This window comes from Nestor notabilis, unplaced genomic scaffold, assembly GCF_000696875.1.
Source record: "Nestor notabilis isolate BGI_N333 unplaced genomic scaffold, ASM69687v1 scaffold26550, whole genome shotgun sequence".
NCBI classification, from domain to species: Eukaryota; Metazoa; Chordata; class Aves; order Psittaciformes; family Psittacidae; genus Nestor; species Nestor notabilis.
In genome coordinates this window covers 3243-26262 of record NW_009912882.1, presented here as the reverse complement: position 1 = coordinate 26262, position 23020 = coordinate 3243, and the positions used below count along the sequence as shown (strand labels likewise).

Sequence of the window (23020 nt, the reverse complement as noted above, 5' to 3'; positions counted from 1 at the left end):
AGTACGTACTCAAACTTCAATGTCAATACTAGAATGAAGGGCTTCCGCTTTTCCCTTAGCAGATTATGAAATAGTTACAAAAACTTTCTTTATTCCTTTTTTAAAAATTTCTCTCTGAATTACAACTTTTCAGGTTTTTCTCATACCAGCTTTGTTTATTGGTTTAGAAACCTTTTAAGGTTTCTGAACTAGTTTCTGTGTTTTCCTCTTCCAGAGCTGATAGTTAAACAAGCTGTATCACTTTTTTATCCTATCCTCTTCATCCAGTGTTATTAACTCTTTAAAAGCACTTTTTGCTGTTCTCCTCCAAAATTTCCTCAGTTTATAGGCATGATTTAGCTTCCGTCAGCATAGAACTGACACTGGAGATGTTCAGAAGGGGCTATTCCCACCCTTGCCTGTTTAAATGGAGATGTGACTTTTTTTTGTAGCATTTGTGGTTGTGCATGGGTTGCAGTTCACTACTTACCTACCTCCTTTTTTTTTTTTTTTTTTCCTCCCAGAGTTATACCAGTCAGCTCCCTGCTGCTGAATAATTGCATTTGTCTTCAGCTGTTTAGGTAGTCCCTTTATTTGCTACCCTTGAGGGCCTCCAGCATTTAGGGCTCTTCAGCTTGGAGAACAGATGACTGAGTAGTGAATAGGGAACTGTTATTCCTATTTCCTATAATATAAAAACCAGAGGCATCAAATGAAATGGCAAAGGGATAAAAAAAAGTAATTTCCCTTGTCATGGGCAAAGGGATAAAAAAAAGTAATTTCCCTTGTCATGTTACGCATCTTTAAATTGTGGAATTCACTACTTCAGCATATTTTGGATGTCATAATTAAGAATAACTATAAAACATGATTAAAACCTGGTCAAATACAAAATAAGAAATGAGGCAAACTGTAGATGCTGTCATTTACAGATATTTTTTATTTATATTCTACTAACGTTAATACTAAAGTGGACCCCAAACTGATCTTTGAAAAAAACACCAACTTCCAGTCTATTTTTTATGTTGGCTAAAATAATTCTCAGTTTTGCAAGTGGGTAAAAGGAACAGCTTCTTGAAAAAAAACATACTGGTATGACCAGTTCAGTTCCCTCACCCTCCCACAGCCCTCCCCGCCTTACTCCACTCAGCTGCTAGTTTTTGTTAATTTAAATTGTAGAATGGGCCAGATAGTTGATTTCTGAAAGCATTTAGGTATGTGTGGAAAACCCCATTTTCCTCAGACAAGAGAGACATAACAAATAAACTTCATATAAGAAAATGTTTATATACATCACAATTAAAGCAATGATTTGCATGGTTTAGGCATATCATACAGAAACTAGGAGAAGAATTGAGTAAAATGACAATTTCCAATTGGGACTGCAGGAAAACTATTCCATCCTTGTAAGATTCCCAATGACTTAATGCTTCTGAATATGTTCCCTCTCTCAAAAAAACCCAACACTGCAGTCATTTCAAGGCAATGATGTAGTAGCCAGGAGGACCTGATCATATACCTCATGGTGTCAGCAACAATACTGCAAATAACTTTCAGTGGTGCAGGATCACCTTCATAACCAACATCCTTTGTTTTTCAGGAACTCACAGAATTTGGCTGCTACTGTTCGGACCTGTGGCAGTTACACACTTTTCATGTCTTAGAATAGGCTCTGACAGCACTTGTACTGCAATTCACTGTATGAAGCCATGGAAAAAAGTGAAGCAAAAGAACAGAACAGATGTTCTTCACTATATAAGTTTAAAATAAGTGTGATAGATTCTTGTTGAGCCCTAGAAAAATACTCACTGATAAAAATCTGTGGTATGACCTGTTCAGTCATAACTGGTGTGATCTAACAGCAAAATTGCAATAGTCGCCTCTTTCTGACAATAGCACAGATAAATATGTTGCAGCCTGTTAAATATGTCTTTTTACCATAACAGTGCTAGAGATGTCTAGTCCAAAACCTAATAATCCAACTACACCAGGAATATTTTCACTGTGATCAAGGAGATCTAAGGCAAAATACAAATGTTCCAGTTTTATAAATCACAATATCTAGAAACTACACATTTCTCCTAAATCTTCCTTGTTTTCACTTAGGGTTCTCAGTCAGACAGTTCAATATCAGGTTTATTACTGAAATGTAGCTTAAAAATGGCTTTTTCAAGCATTTTTCAAAGCTACTCCTGTAAACTTCACCTCGTTATCTGCTGTGCATTTTTTTTGCAACCACTGAGCCTTTACAGTGGTAGATGTGCTCTAATTGCACCTCAAAAATAGATCCTTCCTCATTAGAAATACATACATTTCCTCAGGTGCTAATTTACTGAGGGATGATGAAGGCAGATGTCAAAAGTACACTTGTACCGTGGCTCTCTTACTATGAGTGAGAAGTGAGAACTTAGCTGCTTCGAGAATCTGGGCATTATGCCCTCATATTTTTCTTGCCCCCAAGAACTTTGTTGTTTCCATGTTTTCATTTTTTTTGAAGAATTGTTTAATTTTTTAAAAATAATCTCTTTAAAGTGTGCTACGTTAAATCAAGCCTTGCTGATTAAATATAGCTTCTCCAAAGCTTGGTGGTGGTGGTGGTTGTTTTAATTGTGTTATAGACTGTTCTTTTATACTGTCTCCCAGCTCTTTAGGCATCAGAGTTTATCAACAGTGCTACTGTGATATTCTTCATATTATTGTGGATTGGAGTGTAAAAATTTTAGTACAAAAACAGACAACCTGTCACAAAGTGGTATTATCAAGGGCACAGAGACCATTTTCCACTTTCTGCAACTGGAAGACTTGTAAAATTATTCTTTGAATTGCAAGAAAAAAATACAGCTTACTAAAACCTGTATGTTTGTTAAACCAAACAAAATCAAAGTCTAATGCAGTCAGTAACATTATTCACCATGACTTAATGAGTTTGACTTGCTTCTCACTGCAGAAATTAGGTGTAATTTGAAAAGGTTCCTTCACCATGACTTAAAGCCATCCTATTCTACCACAAAAAGAGACTGTAGCAGCAAGCCTTTTTCTTTTTTTAGGTTACTTTTCCTTTCCTTTAACAATCCTTCCTGAAGTGGAATGTATCTTTTCTTTCCATTTGCATGTTATTTGCACTCCTCTCAGCTCTTCCAACTTAGCTGCTTCTTTCTACATCTTTTTAGTCTATTGCAAGCTATTCTATTTCCAAACTTAGGAGAAAAAACATATTTTTACCTGTTCTTTATAATATTTCAGCTTCTTTCTAATATAATTTGACTTTATAATTGGGGGGGGTGTTAGAATCTGTACAAAAAAATGTGCTAAATTATTTATGATATATCTAAGCAATCACATTCTGTTGCATTTTATAGAAGTGATTACTTCACTAGTAAATCATTCTTGCTTTATATCAGATGCTTTGAATCAGATTTGTCATAACTGTAAAAAAAGTCATTGCTTTCTCCATCTAGATTGTCATCGCAAACAAACAAGCTGAAGCTATAGAAAGCGTAGATGGCTTTGGCTTGATTTTGCTTTCATTTATTCCATTAAAATCAATGGAGTTGTACCAATGTAAGCCTGATGTAGGAAAGAATCAATTTCTGTTTACCTATAAAAATCTACATTATAGATATGTATAGATAGTTGTGTAAAAAATATAGATATGATGATAATTTTCAAATACCAAAGAAAGTATAGAAAGAGATACATTTTATACACCAACAGGTTCAATTGCATGCAAATAACATGCATATTATTCATCCCCGTGAAATGCAGTCTGGTTTATTTCAGAAAAAAAATATGATACTGGTCTAATAAACTCTATGCAAAGTCATGCATTAATCTTAAATTATCAAGATAAAATCTACAGCCTCTTACAAAAATACCTAACATATATCTGAAAGGAAAACAAGAATGTTATTTAAACTCATTAATATAATTTGGTGAATAGTCCCCTTGTTAATACAACCTCTTTTTTCTTTCTTTTTTACTGCTTAATAGAGAAGAAAATCACGTTATTCGGACCTTGACTTTGAAGTAAGTTTTACCGAATTATTCCTGACTATTAAAGGTATTTCCCTAAAAGTAAACATGAAGTCTTCAGCATAGTAGATGTTGTAGGGTTGTCCAATTGGTACTGTACAAAACATGATGAACAATTCATTAAAACTACTTTGGTGCAACTTGTTTGTAAAATAGTCTGAATTCAAACTGTCATATTGCAATATTAACCATCATGGTTTCAGTTCTTAAATTTTCTGCCTCTTCATTTTCACCTGGGTTTTTTTTCGTTGTTGTTGGTTTTGGTTTTGTTTTGGTTTGGTTTTTGCTGGCTATCTATCTATTGAAGTGTGATACTTCTGTAGGACAGGCCATGTTGCAGAAGGTGGCTTTGTTCAAGAGATTCCCAATTATTTGTTCTATCTCTCTTTCCTCAATACTTATTTACTGGCATATGACGTCCAAATCCAAATAGTGATTATGAATGTGTCAAATTTTGAATGATGAAGTGCTGCAGCTGTCTAAGTTTATGGATCACATGCTATATAAAAAAATCAAGCTCATGCAAGTTTCTTTAGGTTGGACTTCCACAATTTCAGACACAAGTCCTGCTGAGTGAGAAAGTTTTATCATGTTAGTTAATGACCATTTTGTTCTATCTCAGAAAGTATGATTAAGTGTCTTAGAGTTCTGTTTATTTGAGGTTTTTCTTCTACACTCTCTACTAGAAGAATACAGGAGTTAGTTTTCAAGGGGATGTTAATTATTTATTTGGGGGTTTTTCACAGGTTGTCTGTTCATACATATTAATAGTTTGATATAATTCATTATGGGTGTCTCCAGAGAAGCTGATCGTAATTGCATGGAACCTACATATCTCAGCCTAAACTTTAATATCAAGTGATCAGTAGATATCAACCATAACTTTAAAAATTACCCTGTCTGTTTGCATGCACAAACAAAGGCACATTTTATCATTATTATTTGGGCTGTAAGCACAACAAATGTAATTTCAGATTTCACATTCTAGTCCATAGAAGAGAAAGAGGCAGAACTAGCAAAATGCAGTCATAGCAGTGATAATAGAAGCCTTGCAACAAGAGAAGGATTTGCTTTGGTGACCTGCTTTTGCTGACCAATGCTGAAATGATGACCTTCCATGTCTGATTTGGCTTCTTGGTAGTTTAACATCACGTTTGAAACTCTTATGTAATTTTCCCTGAGAGACTATAGCTACTTTAAGCTAACATGTAACATTTCAAATAATGCACAGAAAGTTTAAGGAAAATAAAATTAAAAGTTTACCCTAAATATGCTTTAGGATAAATGATTAGAAAGGAAGAATAAAAACATTAATCAACAGCAAAAATCTGAGGAGCAAGCAATTCTAAAATCAAACCAAGCAATGTGAACGGAAGTTTCATAATTATAGTGATATAAAGAATTCTGAATTTTACTGTTCTTACAGATACTAAAACAATCTTCCTATCACTCAGGAGAGCATAAACCAACATGAAATAAACACTAACAATGCGGTACACATTCTGCTCTTTCTTGCCTTACTTGCACCATTGTTGCTCCATGGCCTAATATTTTTAGAAGTATGATTATAATGCAGGAAAATACATTTGTTTGTAAAAAGGGAAAGATGGGTTCATTGGGAGTGACTGCTGAGGAACTGAGAGTGGCAATGATATTATGCCAGTTGCTGCTGTGTTTTAGAAGTACTGACTTGGACTAAACCTATCTCACCTCCCTGTTTTATGGTTCCTCTGATTAAGCCTGTGGGCTTTCCTGTGTTCTTACACATAGCATAACTGGCTGGCTGAGGTAAAGCAAAATAAAAAAGCTACAAAATGTTCAAATAGCCACATCCTGAGGAAGGAAACTGAGATAGTGTTGTGTGGCCAAAATGCTGTTATACCGATACCTCAAAGTAGCTTGACTGCAAAATAGAATGGAACCTGGAGGTAAGGTCGAGCTAGAGTGATCAGCCGTACTACTTAAATGTTTAACACTTTCTTTGCTTTGTCTCTGATCAGTGCCAGCTGGCACTCTCCAAGATAATGTCCTTCCACAGTTCTGAGGACAGCATATGCTGTGGATGTGGTTCTGAGGATAATGAATGCTAAGTATACAGTACGGAAAAGACTGTGTCAAGCTTGGCTCCCTCCATCCTTTTTCCTTTTAACACTCAGCAGTCTCTACACCCTCAACCTCTCACACATGTCTTTCTACATCCATACGAGACAAACCCTCAGGCTACACAAGTCTTACTAAATTAGACATTTGGAGGAATATTCCTGGCTGCCAAAATTCCAGGTTGTATATGGATGAAATTTTAGAATGATCTTCACTATTTTATTCTGGACCATCCCTGTCTCTCCAAGCAGTTCCTGTACTGTCCTTAGGGAACCAGTGCAACCTAAGTACTGTTCAAACTAGGCAATTTGATTGCAAGCTTCTTATTATGAAGACTAAGAGAATTTAGTGGCATTCACAAAGAACATTCCATCATAGATGGAGCCAGAGAATAGTCGTAGACACGTTTGACTTACTACTGTAGAGTCACAGTTTCACAGTTTTTAAAAAAAAAAAAAAGTCAATACTGTGCTAGTGGGCTGTAGTACAACACTGAACTTCATATAGACAATTGGAAGTAAAAACTAAGAAACCCAAAAAAGCCATTTTTTTCTGAGGGCCATAGATGAAATTCAAAGCTAGCTGCTATGTAGCATGAACACAGGCAGACTATGACTGTACTCAAAACCATAAAATACTCTTTCTCTGTTATCTCAAATATATGTAGAAATACAGATGCAGGTTTAAGGCCCTTTACAATGGACTATAAATAATAGAAGTTATGTAACTGTGCTGGGTAGTATTACAGAAAACTTATGTCTCCAGTCAAAGCAAAGGGAGAGAGAAAAAGATGACATCCAAACTGGTCAGCCCTTGTCATAGATCTGAAGCTGGTTAAAGAGGAAGCATCAAAAACTGGGCCACCTGTATCTTGTTTTCTCTTTTTAAATAGTTTACCATTCCATTCTTAAATTATTATTTATGTTGGGGGGAAAAAAAGAAGACAGACTGTGCCATGCTGGGTTTAGTCTGTAGGCAGACAGTATTTCTGCTACATAATACACTGCTAGATTTTGAAAAACACTGACTAATATAGTTGAACTTCAAAGTTTGCTAAAGTGAACAGTCAACATGCAACTGCTTTACAGCTTTTTTGCTATTATCAAAGTTAGTTTACGCTTATACATGCAGTCCAGTATCCAAAACTTGATCAGTTTTGGACCAGGCTGGGTGTTTTGAATCCTTGTTTCTTATGGTTGTGGTAACCCCAGCAAAGTGCCCTCCAGCCCCAGCCATTATTTTCTGTTTTTTCCTAAAACTGGAGAGGTAGTCTTAGCACTAATACTTAACAGTCAAATTAAATAAAATTCATTCTAATTATGTTGAAAAGAAATACAGATGCTGTGGAAAATCCCAGGAGGGTTTTATAATAGGTGTGCACTGACACTTAAAAAAAATATAGGAGAGTTGAACAATAATATTGACATGTATTTTGAGGACTCAAGATCATAATTACCATTAAATTCTACAAGATGGTCTGAATCCTGGATTTCCCCCACCATCCCCTTTCTATGAGGCATTCATAGGATCTATTCTGGTAATAGCATTAATGCCAAATAATATAGAAAAGTGCCTTATTGCTCTACTCCCCAAGATTCAGGTAATCTATGGCTCCTTTTGTGCTCCACCCATGAGGGAGAGCAAGGATACACAGGACAAGTGTGAATACCAGAACGTCTTATTTTGTTTCCACATAGCAGTACACTCTCACCAGCAATAACGCTAAATTGATCATTAATTGCTGGAGCTGCGTTCTTTTAGAATTTCATCTGCAATAGCTATTTATTGTAACAACATTACAAGCTCACACAACTGTTCTAAAATCATTCTCTTCCAAACCTGAAGACATCTCTTGAAGATAAAGGTAAAAAAAAATATGCCTTCAGGGAATAATCCTTTCCTGTTCCTAAATTTGGCAGCTGATCATACCTATAACATCTTGAAAACACAGCAGGTTTCCATTGTAGAGCTGGGAAGGCATTCCCCTATCTGTTCTTTTGTCTTAGCTGTTTCATACAGTATTTGAGAAAGAGCATTTTTACCTGTGACAATACGTAAAATTTCCAGGTCAAGTTGAAGAAGAATTATTATTGTTATTCGTAAGATTGACCACAAATGTCCATGACAGTATTTGTGCTTGAGCTAGAGTTCAGCTAAAACCCTGTCATAAATAAAAAAAAAGGGAGCTGGGTACAGAGTCATGTTTTAAATCCTTCCCATCTCAATGATAGCCATCCACACACTGAATCCTCTTCTGAGAGTGGATGCTCATCACTAAGGCTTAGTCTTTTCAAAACACATATTTTATGTTACTTGTGAGTGGGAGTAGAAACTTGGAAGGAGTGTCAATTCGGTCTGACCCCCTTACAGGTGTGGGGCACAAGAGTTATAGAGCCTGGAGGAAAGACCACAAGAAGATGTGTGTCTGTAATCTAACACATTTTGCTAACTCAGGTGCTTCTGTAGGGGATGCGTCATTAATGGGAAAATCCCCAGGTGCACATAAAGGAGGTGTGCTTTCAAAGGACATCACTAGATGCATCTTTACATTCTGTTCGGGTTCAGATGCTACCACAATCATCCTAGTATATATTGGTCTAGATCTCTACCTCTGTATTGATAAAACTTAGGTATTTCTAATATTAGTAAAGCTGCGTTTTCCACGTAATCCATGTAAGAGGGAAAACAGATTAAACCTCTATGAATACTTTGTGAGTTTTCTCATAATGGAGAAAGAGTTACACAACAGAGCATATTTTCTAGAAAGGAGGTAAGATGGTGCTTTCTAACAAAGAATTTAAAAGAAATCTAGAAGAGTTAAAGGAAATCTAAGCTACTGCACCTTCAGTTCAGATCGTTCTTTATAAGCAGTGGGGAGAGGTGGGTGTCAGTGGGTAGGAATTACGGAATGAAAGCCAGGAAAACACGAAGAAACCAAGAGATCCATAGGTACATGTGCATACGAGTCATTCTGCTATTAAGAATAAAATTTAAAGCCTTTTTCTAGCAGACTTCCCACTGCAAGTGTTTAATTTTTCCTCCCACCTGCTTCTCCTCAGGAATAATGTAACGAACTGAGTAAGACATTTGCATTATTCATATTTGCTATTTAACAAATTCTTGGGTACACGATTCAGAAAAATATCAGAAAGCAACATTCTCTATATTCCTAGCCTTCTATTAGAAAGTTTCCAACTGGAGACACTTGTTTCACTGTCATAGGCTATTTCCTGCCTTTAAAACCAGTACTTAACCAACCAAATCCATTTTATTCCCGTGAGTGTGTCTCCTTATTTCAGCCAATAATAATCGCCGAGGCAGAACCTTTCTTTTTTAAATTCTGTGTATGTGAAATTTGCTACATATCCCTGTAAACCATAACATAAATAGCTTAAAAGAATCCCTAGGAAGTCACTTAAGTGAAACTCCCCTTATAAATTTAGATCAGCTATCTCTAGTTAAATTACATTTTGCAAAGAGTTCCTCACCAAATCCTGCAAAATTGTTTCCGTTATTCACCCCACAAGTCTTGTTAATAGGTCTTTAATTGCTGCTGCATTTCATGTCTCTTTTGTGAATAATGTTGCCAATTTCCTGTTCTTAGAAGTGAAACAAGTTCTCAAGTTATGGTGTAGCTATATTAAGGATAATATGGTTATTAAAGCATAGCTGTAGAAATGCATGGCCAAGAAAGCAGCCACATTTCATGAAATTTATAAACACAGAATGCAAATAAAAGATAAAAATTAAAATTGGTATTGGTAAAGCATTATTTGAGGGTCAGCTACTGCCATTCCATATTAAAAGGTAGCAACCCAGACTTGGCAGGAGCGTTACTTGCTGGGTAGGGTCACACTCAGGCACTGCATAAGTTTGCAGGGTTTGTTATGTACAACACCAGGGAAAAACCATGCTTGACAATTAGTGGACATGCGTAGAGGCTGGTGTTCTTCATCTTTTCTATCAACACTATTGGCTGCTGCCCTGGCTGTAACTTAAGTTCAAGCAGTTACAAAAGCTTAAGAAGAGCCAAGCTGAGCCCATCTGCTGTTGGACTGAGGTGCCGTATCCTCAGTCCTTCCTGTCCCCTGTCCACCCAGACCACAGAACCATGAGATTGCTTGAACAGTAAGCAGCCTTCAGCTTTGCTCCAGAGGCTGGTCTGAATCCATAGCTGAGCATGAACTTGTTTGGAAACAACTTACATGGCATGCTTGACAGTCATAGGCTTGAAAACTGGCTTCATTCTCCATGTAGCACACAGATACATGGCTGAGGGCTCCTCCAACTGTGAGCCCTGCCAGGGGTCCCCACCTCTTGCATATGGGTACCATATAATTAGCTTTTATGGAAAAGTGCCCTGTATATGGGCTAGAGGGAGGGTGGTTTCCAATCGCCCAGACCATGACAAAGAAATCGAGTAAAACTGAAAAACTGTGCCATTCCAACTGCATTTTATGATGATCTGAATGACAGAAGATGTCATAAAAAGACGTAACATTTTGGGCTTTTCCATTTTGGACCAAGATATCCACGTTCAGTGCTCTCATTAAACTTATTCCAATAGAGACCATTACTAACTTCTGTTGTATTCTTATGGAAATTAAAAAATAGCATCGATGCTGAAAACAGAAATTCTAGAAAATATTCCTAATGTGCAAGAGAAATATCCATCTGAGAAATTGCCATCACTTTCAAAATATGTCTAGGCTAGCACAAACCCAGCGTCCCTTAGTTTCAACAATCCAATAAATGTGGGGTAAAAACAGTCTCTTGTGTACAGGAAGAACATTAAACAGAGCAGAGAGAAGGCTTGGTGCAATTCACTTCCATTACTTGAGTCTACTGGGAAAAGATGGCCCTGCCAAATTCAATTTACTTTATTATGCTGAGGAAAATAATGCTTCCCTTAAAAAAAGCCCAGATTCAATTATAAATATAAGCAATTATGTTTCGTTTTGCAGAAGGTCATGCATACAAGAAAGAGGCACATGGAATTGTTTCAAGAGTTAAATCAGAAATTTCAGACTCTGGACAGATTTCGGGATGTACCAAAATCAGGCAGTATGGTAAGTTTTCCTTCTTAGATATTTAAAATATGATGTAGCCTTGACAACAAGAGTCCTGTGAATCCAGTGTATTTCCCGAAAAGACCTCACTCTGTGCTACCTTTATATAGCCTCACAAAGTAGAGCAAAGGATATTTTTGGTAATCTAATTAATGACAATACTCATTAAGTTTTACAACTAGACCACAACTAGCTGACTGACATCGTTGTAGATGACAAGTAATTGAACTGTAGTGAACACATTCCATATCTGTATGTGCCTACCAAGTCTACAGGCCTTTGTATAGAGAAAGCAGCTCACTAATGTAATTTTGCCAATAGGGCTTTTCCTCTAGCTAGACAAGCAGATATTAAATTAGCTACTATAAACAAGTCCAGCTAGATTCACCTATGCATGAGATGGTCCAGAGAGCACGCAGGGTCTCTGCAATGCTGCATCTTTTCCATAATAGGTTTATAAATATTTACCATGGGAAAAGCAAAAATTAAATTCATCCTGAGTTGACTCTGCTATCATCACAACTCAAATTTATACACACACACTCATACACACATGCATAACACCCTGACTACATCTGGTAATGAGAGCAAGGAAATAGTTGATTCTGCCTAATTAAAACTGCTAATTTAGTGTGACTTATTTGTTAGCAGTAATATTATGATTAGTAATAAATTTATATATAATTTTATAATGTGAAAATTGTATATTGAATGGAACTGAGCTAGAATCATTGTATTCTATAACTTTTTCAGAAGAGCTGCTCTCAGACATGAAGAAGAGGTATTAAGCAGATGTGAGGCCAATGGATATACATCATTTACATCATCTTAATCCAGCAGAAATTTGGCCCTGATTCTTTGATGAACATTTAGCTGTGATATGTGTTATTTTGCACCCAGTTCTCGCTCACTCCCCCTACTGACATCTGAAGTCTGTATTTGCCTCCCTATTTGAGATTTGCCATCCACGTAAAGCGTGAATTAATTCAAAATCTCAAAGGGAATCTCAGTGGAAGAGTTGTGTTTACTCTGTCTCACATCAGCGCTATGTTTTTGAAAGGTCTGCTAATAAAAGCTGTCTAGGGGAATGGTCTATCTCTAAGAGTCAGAGAGTGATCCAGGTACCTAAATATAGGCATCGTAGACTATTTTAGATGGCCTCAAGTGTCTTAATCTACATTATGATAAGGGAGTGATGACACAGGAAACCTGCGCCTCTCATGAAAGATTAAGATCCAGCAGAAAATTCAAAGACATCTAAAATAGAGCAAAAATTATAGGTTTTGGCAACTAAGTCCCACCCAACATTTTACAGTAGAAATCACTAATCAAATTAGTCTTAGTCCATGATGTCTTTTATCCTATAAAACTTAGCATTCAAAAAAAAAAATTTGTTCAGTAGAAAATAAACAGCTTTCGTCCTGTTAACCTGCCCCAATTTAAAATCCAGCTGGCAATCTCCATTTCAAACCACTCCATATTTCAGGCAGCAAGCTCTTCTCAATTACCTTTCCTTTCTTCCACTTTTCTAGACAGCCACTGTTAAAAAGATGGCTATTGGTACTGGATCACTCTGCCATTCCTCACATACATTGGCTCTGTGAAAGAAAGGGCTTAGCTGGCAGCTCAGGTGAGGAGCCTGCCAAAGTGTTGATTGTTCACAGGGACAGTCACAAGGGTGCTGAACACTTTCCAGCCTGGCTCCCTGCAAATGCATTTCCCCTTTCTGGCTTCTGTGTCTCATGAGACCACGTTAACAATCAGGCTTGTAAGTGGAAAATGCCTTAGCTCATCCGCGGTTTTAATTCTTCTTTCTTTGGTCTTCAGGAGAACTCAGCACCAAGCAAGGCTCCATGGGAGAGTTTCAAAACCACAGGCGACTACCAACACTATACAACGATAAATGTGTTAGACACAGAGGCAAAAGACGCTTTAGAACTCAGACCAGCAGAATGGGAGAAGTGTCTGAACTTGCCTTTAGATGTGCAAGAAGGTGACTTTCAAACAGAAGTTTAACAAAAACAAACTGAACAAAAAAAAATAATTCATTGCACTGACAATAAAGAGACTTTGGGAAGCCTGACACTCCTGTCTGAACATTGTGACTACTTTATGTCAGGCTCTTCCTGTGCCAAATGTCAGTGGTTTTTTTCATACAGTATATTCCCACTAGTGCAGCTAGTGGAGAACCAGGTGTACAATTCTTACCATCGTGTGTTGTAAGTACCCGTGGAATGGATTTGTAAGGTAATCTTTATAGATAAACCTCAAGCAACGATTCATGTTGTAACAGCTTCATTTGGTTTAGTTTTCAAAAAACTTCACCATGAAGCACAATGTATATATTTATGCAGTTTTTAAAGTTTATAACAGTCTGTTTGGCCATTACTACACTTTTTACTTTATAATATAAAAGCAAAGGTTTTGTCATTAAATGAATGTCTGTTGAGCTACATTCTTCATTGCTTTAAATGCAATAAAGTAATAATCTCACTTTTATATGAATAATATATTTCACATCTTTATTATTGCAGTTTTCTCTGGAAAGCTCAGAGTAGCTTTCTCTGCTGCAGCTGTGTATAAAATATTTAAAATGTTGTATGGTGTAAATAAACCTTTGTCTACATATCAGTTTCTTCGTGCATTTTATTCTGTATTTGTTTATCTTAAATTTGCATATTTATGAAGTTTTTTAAAAAACACACATATTGAATACATATTTGGAGTTTTAATAGTATGTTATTCTAGCTCCTGCAAGGAGTTTCAAAAGTGTGTGAGTAGGTTTATATAGCCTCATTTTCTTACACATTCTTTTGTGACAATGTACCATACAAATTGGACTTGTCAGAATACTGTTACAACTGTTCTGTTTTACAAGAATTATTGTCTTGTTGCAGAAAGACAAATAATGGAAAATAAGTTCCAATGCACAGCACCCAAAGAAAATGTTGATTGAGAATCATTACATCTTTTGCATGTCCTTGTTTCTGTATAACAAAAAGATTTTAAAGATAAAGAATTCTGAATTATTTTAGACAAAAAAAAAGTGTGTTTCATATTATAAATCAAGATCAGAGCATAATTTATGTTGAAAATGCAGTTTAACAATTAGGAATAGAAAGAGTAAATCCTCCTATCCATGCTTAGAACAAGATGCAGATCTTCAAAACATCCGCTCATCTACAGCATAGCTTGGGGGGGGCAGGAATGAAATGTCATCTCAAATCTTCAGATGTCATATTTCTAAGATAAAGTTTTCAAAACTTTTCGTTTCTGCTGTAGAGAATTGAGTATGCTGCAGACTACTAGCTGGTAAGGTCTTAGAAAGGAAGAAAACATGACTGCCAGTCTGCTTAGGAACAAAAAGGACTAGAATAGAGACCTCTCACTGAGGTCTTAAACCAGAACATTAGTAGGATATCATCTGTTCAGAGAAAGTTCTTAGGATCAACCTTTGGACCAACCTTCAGGAATGTGTTTCTCTCTGTAAACCCTTTCTCCAGGCCAAAATAAGGTAAAACCACAAAAAGAAGCCTGACTTTGCCTGCTTTGAGTGAGCATCTCGTGCAGAGTGCGTATTTCTCTAATCTAATGCTTCAGTATCTAAATCTTTACAGAAATACAAAATATATAGCTAACAACTTGATATCAAGTCTGTTAACTAGCTTAAGTGCCTAAGAAGTTAGACGATGTAGTACTTTATACTGCAGTACATCAATCATTCAGAACTAGCCCTTATGTCTGATGTGGAAGGAGACTGGCTATGCAACCTACTAACACCACACCTCTGAAATCAAATAGTGGACCAAAAACCTCACTCCTGCTTTACATCAAGTTCTAATCTAAAAGGGACTTATTTCCCCTTTAGATAACAATACAACAGAAATTGCACATTTTTAAAAGATTTCATTCAATATAGCAGGCATCTCTCAAGCAGAACACGTTTTACAAAATTTCTAATTCTTGAGACTAAGGAAGCTTAGGCCCCTGTATCCAGATATAAGCTTTAGCATCCTCCTTGGCTGATCTAAACGTATTATAAATCCATAGTACCTTGGTATTTCAGTAACCATAGGGCAGAGATTATTTGCATAAGCTTTATATCACCACTGGCTTTATATCAGCTGTTATATAAGCTTTGTATCAGTTCACTGGTGGTCTAGTTACAACTGCAGAAAGCTCAGCTTAGGCTGCAAACTTACCCAGGAAGCGTGATAGATTAGTCTATATTCAATTCAATACACTGCTGGCCCAGTGCTGTTATTAATAACCCAGTTGATTCAGGTTTAGCATTAGCCTGGGTGTTTATGTGCCACACAGCAATCACAGATGTGTTTTCAGTGTATGAGCAGCAATGTTCAGTGCTTCTTTATTTAGAGCTTGTACTGCCCTGCCCAGAAAGTTCCAGTCTATTTTTCTATATGTTTCATATTTAGAAATATTAAAATAGACTGAAAAACAGTGGTTTTGCCTCCTGATTTTACTGCTTCATATTAAAGCAGAGTTTGATTTCCGCAAGCCAAAGGCCGCATGTACTTAGAGTTTGCTGCTCAATGTCTCTGAAATGGTGCAAGTCAGACTGAATCCAGCCGGAGAGTATGAAATTATATGCTCTGGCTTAAATGTTGGTAGAGCACTGAGGAGATGTTTAGCATTACATTATATGCAAATAAAAGTTGAGTCACAGCTGCCTACATTATACTAGACGCAGACATGACAAGGGACCCTCCATTTGCCTGCCAGGGCTGGCTGGTGCCATTTGATGTGCCCTGTGCTACTTTACCTGCCCTCCAGCTGTAGTTACAGAATGATTCAGGTGTTTGAGGGTGATTCAGGTGTTTTAGGGCTCAGCTAATCAGTGCTGCTGCATGTGGTGCTAAGGTGTATTGAGGCAGTTTGGCTCAGCCTAGAGTTTACCTTGAACCAACTTAAAATAACAAACTTAAAATACATATTGCCTAGATGCATATAGAAAAAAACAAATACTTTTTTAAGAAAGGCCTCATTTTCTCAACATTGGTAACTGTATAAATCCATATGCAGTTCCTCTCTTTTCTTCTTACATACATATACAGGGAAAGATTTTTTTCTGGCAACTCAATGCTAAACACAGTGTGGCCTGGACTTTTCAATGTAGGGAAGCAGTACATACAGGAAATCTAGCTGAGCAGCCATAGATCACTTATACAGCAGTTCAGGATATCCATGATTTCACATCCATGGCTGCATAAAAAGGTTTGGTGCTGCAGGCATAAAAGCACTACAAAGTTATTTGCCCTTCCCCGAGTGATGTTATTTTAGCCCAGAATCTTCTATGGAGGTAAACTATGAATTAGTCATTATTGAACTTCAGCTCATATTCTGCAGTATCTCTTCAAAAGAAGAAGGAAAGATAGACTAAGTGCTGCTACAAGGGATGAGAGGTAGAATAGCAGTGCTGCCTTGCTGATTCACCTTCGGAGTGTCATGGGCTTAATGCCAATGACTCCTTATGATGAAGACTTATAGCAAAGTTGTAATAAAAAACACAAACAGATAAGGGTCATTTCCATTTCATTCACTACTGGGTCTGAATCTCTTCATAATAGGTAAATCAGTGCTTTTCTCTGGGCAATGTTGTCCTGACACTCCTGTGAGAACAGTGAGAATGTTATTTGCCTCTCTGGTGATAAGACATAATCACCCAATACTGTTTTACATAGGATTAAACTGGGGTAGTTTCTTTTCAAAACAAACAAAAACCAAATGAAACAAAAAAACCTCCAAGCCCCAAGGTGCACTAGGTGAAATGTTCTCTGATGCTTTGATTTGCCTCCATTTCCCATAGTTGCTAGGCAATGCTGTACTTAGAGACAAGATTTAACAAATGGTCTGCTTCCCACTTGGAAGCAGGCATCCATCTGTCACAGCATCAGCAGTGTGCTTTCCATTGGATTATGCAAAAGGATATGGAAAACTCTGTGTTAGCAATCAGCAGATGGAGACATTGTGTATTGATACTAGATCTTCAGTTCCTCAGGCATTAGCTCAAAGCTGTGCTGTATCTCTGGATAAGCCACAAGCAGCAGTTTCCATGAGCAACTTTATTTCCCTCTCTCAAAAAGTGCTATATGGCTCTCTTGTACAATCAAGCCTGTTCCCATATGTTGAGGGAAGTAAAAAGAGAGCTACCCAGTTGAATATGCGTTTGGGGAGCTGTGATTCGTTTTGAGCCAGGTCTCAACCAGTGCAATGCTGTAACCTTTTCTACTTACTTTCTAGAAAAATCTTTCTTTGCAAGGAAAGCAAAAGAGGCCTCACTAAGAAAATATCTGTTTCTGATAAGATAGGCATGACTACTAACCCTAGTTCCCACTGGTATGTTCTGTTTATCAGTTACAATTGTAAGGTAAAGAAAGAGCCATTTATCTGATTTTGACAAAATTTTCTCTTAAGCTGCATTGGACAATCATGTGGCAATGAAATACTCAAAACAGCTGCACTACAGTACTGCTCCTCGTTTTTGTTCTGAACTAGTTTAATACCTCACTATTTTGTATGAGGAACAGTTAATAACTATTAGCATTTCTTGGTAATATAAACAGAATATATATATGTAAGAAATATATATTGAATATAAATAGAATAATATAAATAGAACTTCCTTTATGGACCTTACAGTTGTAGGCCCCACAGTTACCTCTTTTTGAGGATTACAAACCCACACTCACTTAGTACTCACACGGAAGTCCTTCCCTGATTTTTACCATCCTTATGTCCTTCACAGGTCTTCCAGGTCTGCTCAAGTTCTTAAATAATCTTCAGTAAATCCTGAACTCTTAGAGTATGCTATTTGATCCCTGCAGAAAAAGAAAAAATTCAACCAGGAAGCTTCTAAAATTCCTTTTTACTTAGTAGAAAAAAAAAAAAAAGAAAGAAAGAAAACTTAAAAAATACTTTAACTTTTTTATCTAATGCTCTAATGGAAAATACAGTACCATCTCATTGAGGAAGAAATGAGCACTAAGCAACTTCTCTTAAGTAATCATAATTTCCTGCTTCTGTTTCTTAAGTAGCACTGCTGCAGCAAGATGGGTAGAGAGTTATCTACAGCCATTGGCTGGGTTTTAGAGTCAGAAAGTGAGCAAGGGCTATATGAATCCTTTCAGATGGAATAGTAGTTGTTTGTGGTTGTTCACATCCTGAAAGTGTGCTGAATTATGAGGCTTTTTTTTTCTTTCCAGCTTTTGTAACCCCTCTGCTTCTAGCTCTGTGTTCAGAGTGACATCCACTCACTTCCTGACTCTCTTTAAATAAGTTTTAAGTGAATAAGCATTTTAGCTAGAGAAGGGCTTGAAAGCTGCTGCTCATGACTGTTCATCCCTGTGACTAAGATTTAAACACCTGTACCTCAAGAGACGTGGGATGTAAGAAACAGTTCTTGTTGATTAGCTTGGGCAGCTATTGGGAAGCCCAGCTGGAGATGTCTACTTGTTTGTGTGCATTGTATGTGGATAATACACCTCATTCAACATATAGCCAAGCTTAGGAAACAGGCACCTAAACCTACATGATGCAATGCTGACAATCAAAAAAATAATCTTTGTCCTTTTGTGGATCAAATATTTAGGAATTGAAATACTTTTTAAAATCTGGTTCTCAGAATTCTATTTTAAGAACAGCAACAAGCTATTGTTTTTTTCTCATCATCAGTTCAATGATTTATTGCATTATGTCCCTAGGCTGTTGACTCAGGAAATTGCAAAAGGTGATGTCTGAAGGACTTCACAGTGTAAAAAAAACTTGGAATTGATGAGTATTGATGAGTATGTATGTTCTATTTCTTATTCGGTGTCTCCTTGGACCTAAACACTTTATTTCCTGCTCTTCTCAAGAACTATGTATTAGAAAAAGATATTAGAGCTCTGGTTTTAGTAATTAGATTCTTAAATCAAGAAAGAATTAGCTATGGTTTCTAAAGACAGATAGGCAGAATCTATTATATCTAATTTAGAATTCTAACTAAAATGCTGTCTGCCAATATTTCAAGCACAGAACTCTGCAGGGCAATTTAACTCTGCCTATCATAGCTGTCCAGGTTCTTCCAACTACCTAAAGAAAAAGGAAGGCACCTCTGAAGCACAGCAAGACCCAGACATTCTCTAAGTACTAACATCTTCCCATTGATTGCACAGAGAATTTAAATGCCTCCTGAAGGCAATAAAATTCTCCTAAATTAAGGACCAGATTTGGCTATATTTAGTCATCAACATGTGAGCTAATGTCTAAGCTCCCAGTATAATCACTGGAGAACAGGTCAATATAGTCAATGAAGCCTAAAGACCGATTTAGCTTACCTGCTACTAGAAGCAGGATGCAGTTAATATAAGATGTCCTACAGTTTTTGAAACGTTTGCAGATATTATAAAAGCTTAAGAGAGATCTACACCCTTCTGGTCCAAGCAGGACTTCACACTGCTCCTAAAATGATTCACTTGTGTTTGGACACATGAGTCCAGCTCCAGAGGAAGATTCTCTGAGATGCTCTGGGATATCCAGCCTCCACTGATCATTCCAGAGAGGCATGGAGTTATGGTTTAATGTCAGATTTGCCAACTTCAAATGAATGTCATAGGTACCCTCCCTATCACACATTGCCACACCTTGCCTGCTCCTCTTCCAAATATTTATGTCAGTTGAAGTAGAGGATTCATCTTCTCTGCAATTGTACTGTTAAACCTCTAAATCCTGTATGTGAATCACCCAGATTCTCATCCTCCTGAGACATAAAGGACCCACAATCCAAGACAACCTAAGCCTCTAAGTATCAGTAGACTTTGAAAAAGCACATTCCAGAAGATCGCATACGGGTCAGCCAGGCATGCAGGACTCAGGAAACCAGGAACATTAGTGTTATGCTTTGAGCTGTTGTAAGATTTCAGCCACAAATGAACTGATGTAGAATACGAATGCTTGCCATACTGACCTGGTACTGGTCTTACTTTCTCACTCCACAAGATTCTCCTAACTATTGGGCAACAGTCAAGCTACTTCTGTTTTGTGTTCTTCTGACCTTCTGATGCTCTTATTTCTGGTTACACAAAGGCCAGACTTGAACTGAAAAGATGAAAAATGTGCTTATTAGGCATACTGTCTGATCCCGTCATGTCCAGCCTTTTCCTAAAACTTAGAAAGTAGCAGTTCAAATCTTTCTAAAATGAATAGGACAGGGAAGCTTCCCAGCTTCCTCATGCTAGCTTCTGACATTTAATAGCATTCTAAAAGAGGACAATAGACATTTTTCTATGTTAGGCCTGAAAAGCAAAAAACTCCACCCAAGATTAATTCATGGTCTGAAATAACTCTACATGGTATCATCATACATAATTTAAAAAACAAAAAGGGTTCAGAATCATCTGCCACAGCACCATCCTGATGGCTATCTTCTGGGGGCAACTACCTAGCTGATTAAAAGGTATTATAACATTTACTTATATTCAAAGTGAAAAAAAGGCTATTAAACTTTGACATGGAAATTTTATTCTCTGAAAAAGATCACTATGCGTATTGAATTAAAAGATTTGAATTAGGTTTTTGTCTTTAATTTACCATGGCCACTTAAGACCCTACGTTCTTCTAAAACTGGAACAGCAATAAAGAAGTTGATTAATTTTGGTAGGAGAAAGCAAGATCATCAAGGTCCCCCATTTTAATAAAGAAACATGTTTGAGGATGACAGCCTTCAAAGCATGCATCAGAACTTCAGATCTTTAGAACTCAGTGTGATGAGAAAATGTCCTTTTATCACCACAGAATGAGTTCCAAAGACAGGGTCTGTTTTTTGCATCTGAAGAGGAGGTTGCAACCTCTGCCAGACAACCAGGAATGAAGACCTATTGTTCCAGTTTTCTTCCACCTAAAATCACAAAGTCCTGGAGAAGTTTGAAAACTCCAACAGTCTGAAGACAACAGAGAGCTCACTGCAGCTACTGAATCAATAACACATTTTGTGTTCGGTATTAGCTGGTAGGTAATTGGCTACAAAGCCCTGGACTCTCAGGTCATTTTTTATGGTTTTACTGTTTTGAAAGTTTGAGTCCACAGCATTTACTTCCAATCTTGGCTAGCCATGTGCCACAGCTATTGTATCAGCAAGCAAAGACAAAAGCAGATAACTTTATGGATAGGAGTATTTTCCCAAAGCTAGTCCCTAAAAAATTTATTCCTCAAGATATGTTGTCTGATTTGGAATAATTTGGAATAAAAAGCAGCCCAGGAAACTGCTGGACATCTCTGCTGCACACTGCTGTTGGCCCATCCCTCCTGTCTCTTTGCATGGCAGTCCAGCTAGGACAATCCAAGTGGTCAACCCAGTTTGATGTCCAAATCTGGTAAGAATGTACAATCTTGCATCTTTGACAATTTTCAACTGGACAGGTCTCAGAAGAAACCCCTGCAGTGCTGCATTTATAGTTTGCATCTAAACCCACAAACCCTCTGAGCCCAACTATTTTTTTACCCACCTGGTTTTCTACCCTTCACTGTCATCCCATTAGCATTCTAACTTGGTTACAATCCTGCTAACAAGAGCAAAAACTACCAGCTCAGGGAGCTGTCACGTCATCAAACCATTTCAGTTCTGCAAGGATGGATCTCCTGAGCTAATATGTAGAATTTAACAGGCTGCAGCCCACACACTGTTTGAGGTTCTATTCCATGGAAAAGGCAAAAATATTGAGCAAGTGAGATTCTTTGAGGAAACCTGTCTGAATGTATGTATTTCAGGTAATTAAGTAGCTGTTGCCATACCTGCTGCTATATCAGGAAATGCTTGTCAGCTTGTGTCCACATTTGACTTTATCACACAGTCCAAAGACAATAAAACATATATCTTTCTTTAATGGCTGTGTTTTGACTAGTGACCTGTGCTGTGACTTAAATATTGATTTTAGTCTTTAATGGGATAAATATTGATACAGTTACAACTTTCAAGAAACTTTCAGGTTGCCTTTCTATACAAGCTAGATGACTGGTATTAGCATTCATTAAATAGTTGATTAAGAAAGATATATTTTTTACAGTGAAAGTGAATAATTAAAATATTCTCCATTCTTTCAAACTATCTCATTTAAAAAATGCTAACCAGTTACTAAAATTCAATTATAAAAGCCTATATGAATGATATTTCAGGATGGTGATATGTTTATTTTCAAATTAGATTATGAACATTTTTGAATATTATTTTAAGAGATTAACAGTGCTATATTGTTATTCTTCATAACTGACTATTGGACTACCTAAAATTGATGTAATGACACATTAATTCATTTTACTTGTTTTCTTATTTTCTGAGGGGGAGGGTGAACACACATCCTACTGTCCCCCAACACGGAGGTGCCAATGGATTCGCAGCAAGACCCCTGCCCTGAGCTCACTGTCGCTGCTTGGTGTCCATCAACAGCAGCCAAGTTACAGTGCAGTGGGAAATGCAATGGCTGGGCTGAGAAGTCTTTTGCTTGGGGCCCCCAGAGCCTGTTCTGGTATGGAGCAAGTATGTACTTAAGGTGATCCCCCATCCACCACTCATGTCAAATGCAAGATCTGAGGCATACAAATGTGTCAGCTGCTTGACTTTTCTTTTGTTATCTAACAACAAAAGAGAGCTCATGGTGTTTTTTTTATTTCATAGCAGGGTGCCAGGCCACAGCAGGTGAGGGAAAGTGTCATAGTTTAAACCCAGCCAGCAACAAAGTACCAAGCGGCCACTCATTCATCAATCCCCTTTCCCTTCCCTGGGCAGGATGGAGAGGAGAATTGAAAGAATGTAAACCCCACAGGTTGAGATAGATAGGAACAGTTTA

General features: G+C 37.2%; 1 protein-coding gene across 1 annotated transcript in view; it reads left to right on the top strand.

The window, feature by feature from the left end:
* Positions 1-13806, top strand: part of LOC104411380 (brain-specific angiogenesis inhibitor 3) — a 41550-nt gene extending 27744 nt beyond the window's left edge. The window contains exons 10-12 of the mRNA XM_010021785.1: positions 3970-4005; positions 11076-11180; positions 13008-13806. Of these exons, the coding sequence (XP_010020087.1) occupies positions 3970-4005; positions 11076-11180; positions 13008-13196 (330 nt within the window). The 3' untranslated portion in view covers positions 13197-13806. The remainder of the gene's footprint in view (positions 1-3969; positions 4006-11075; positions 11181-13007) is intronic.
* The last annotated feature ends 9214 nt before the right edge of the window (positions 13807-23020 follow it).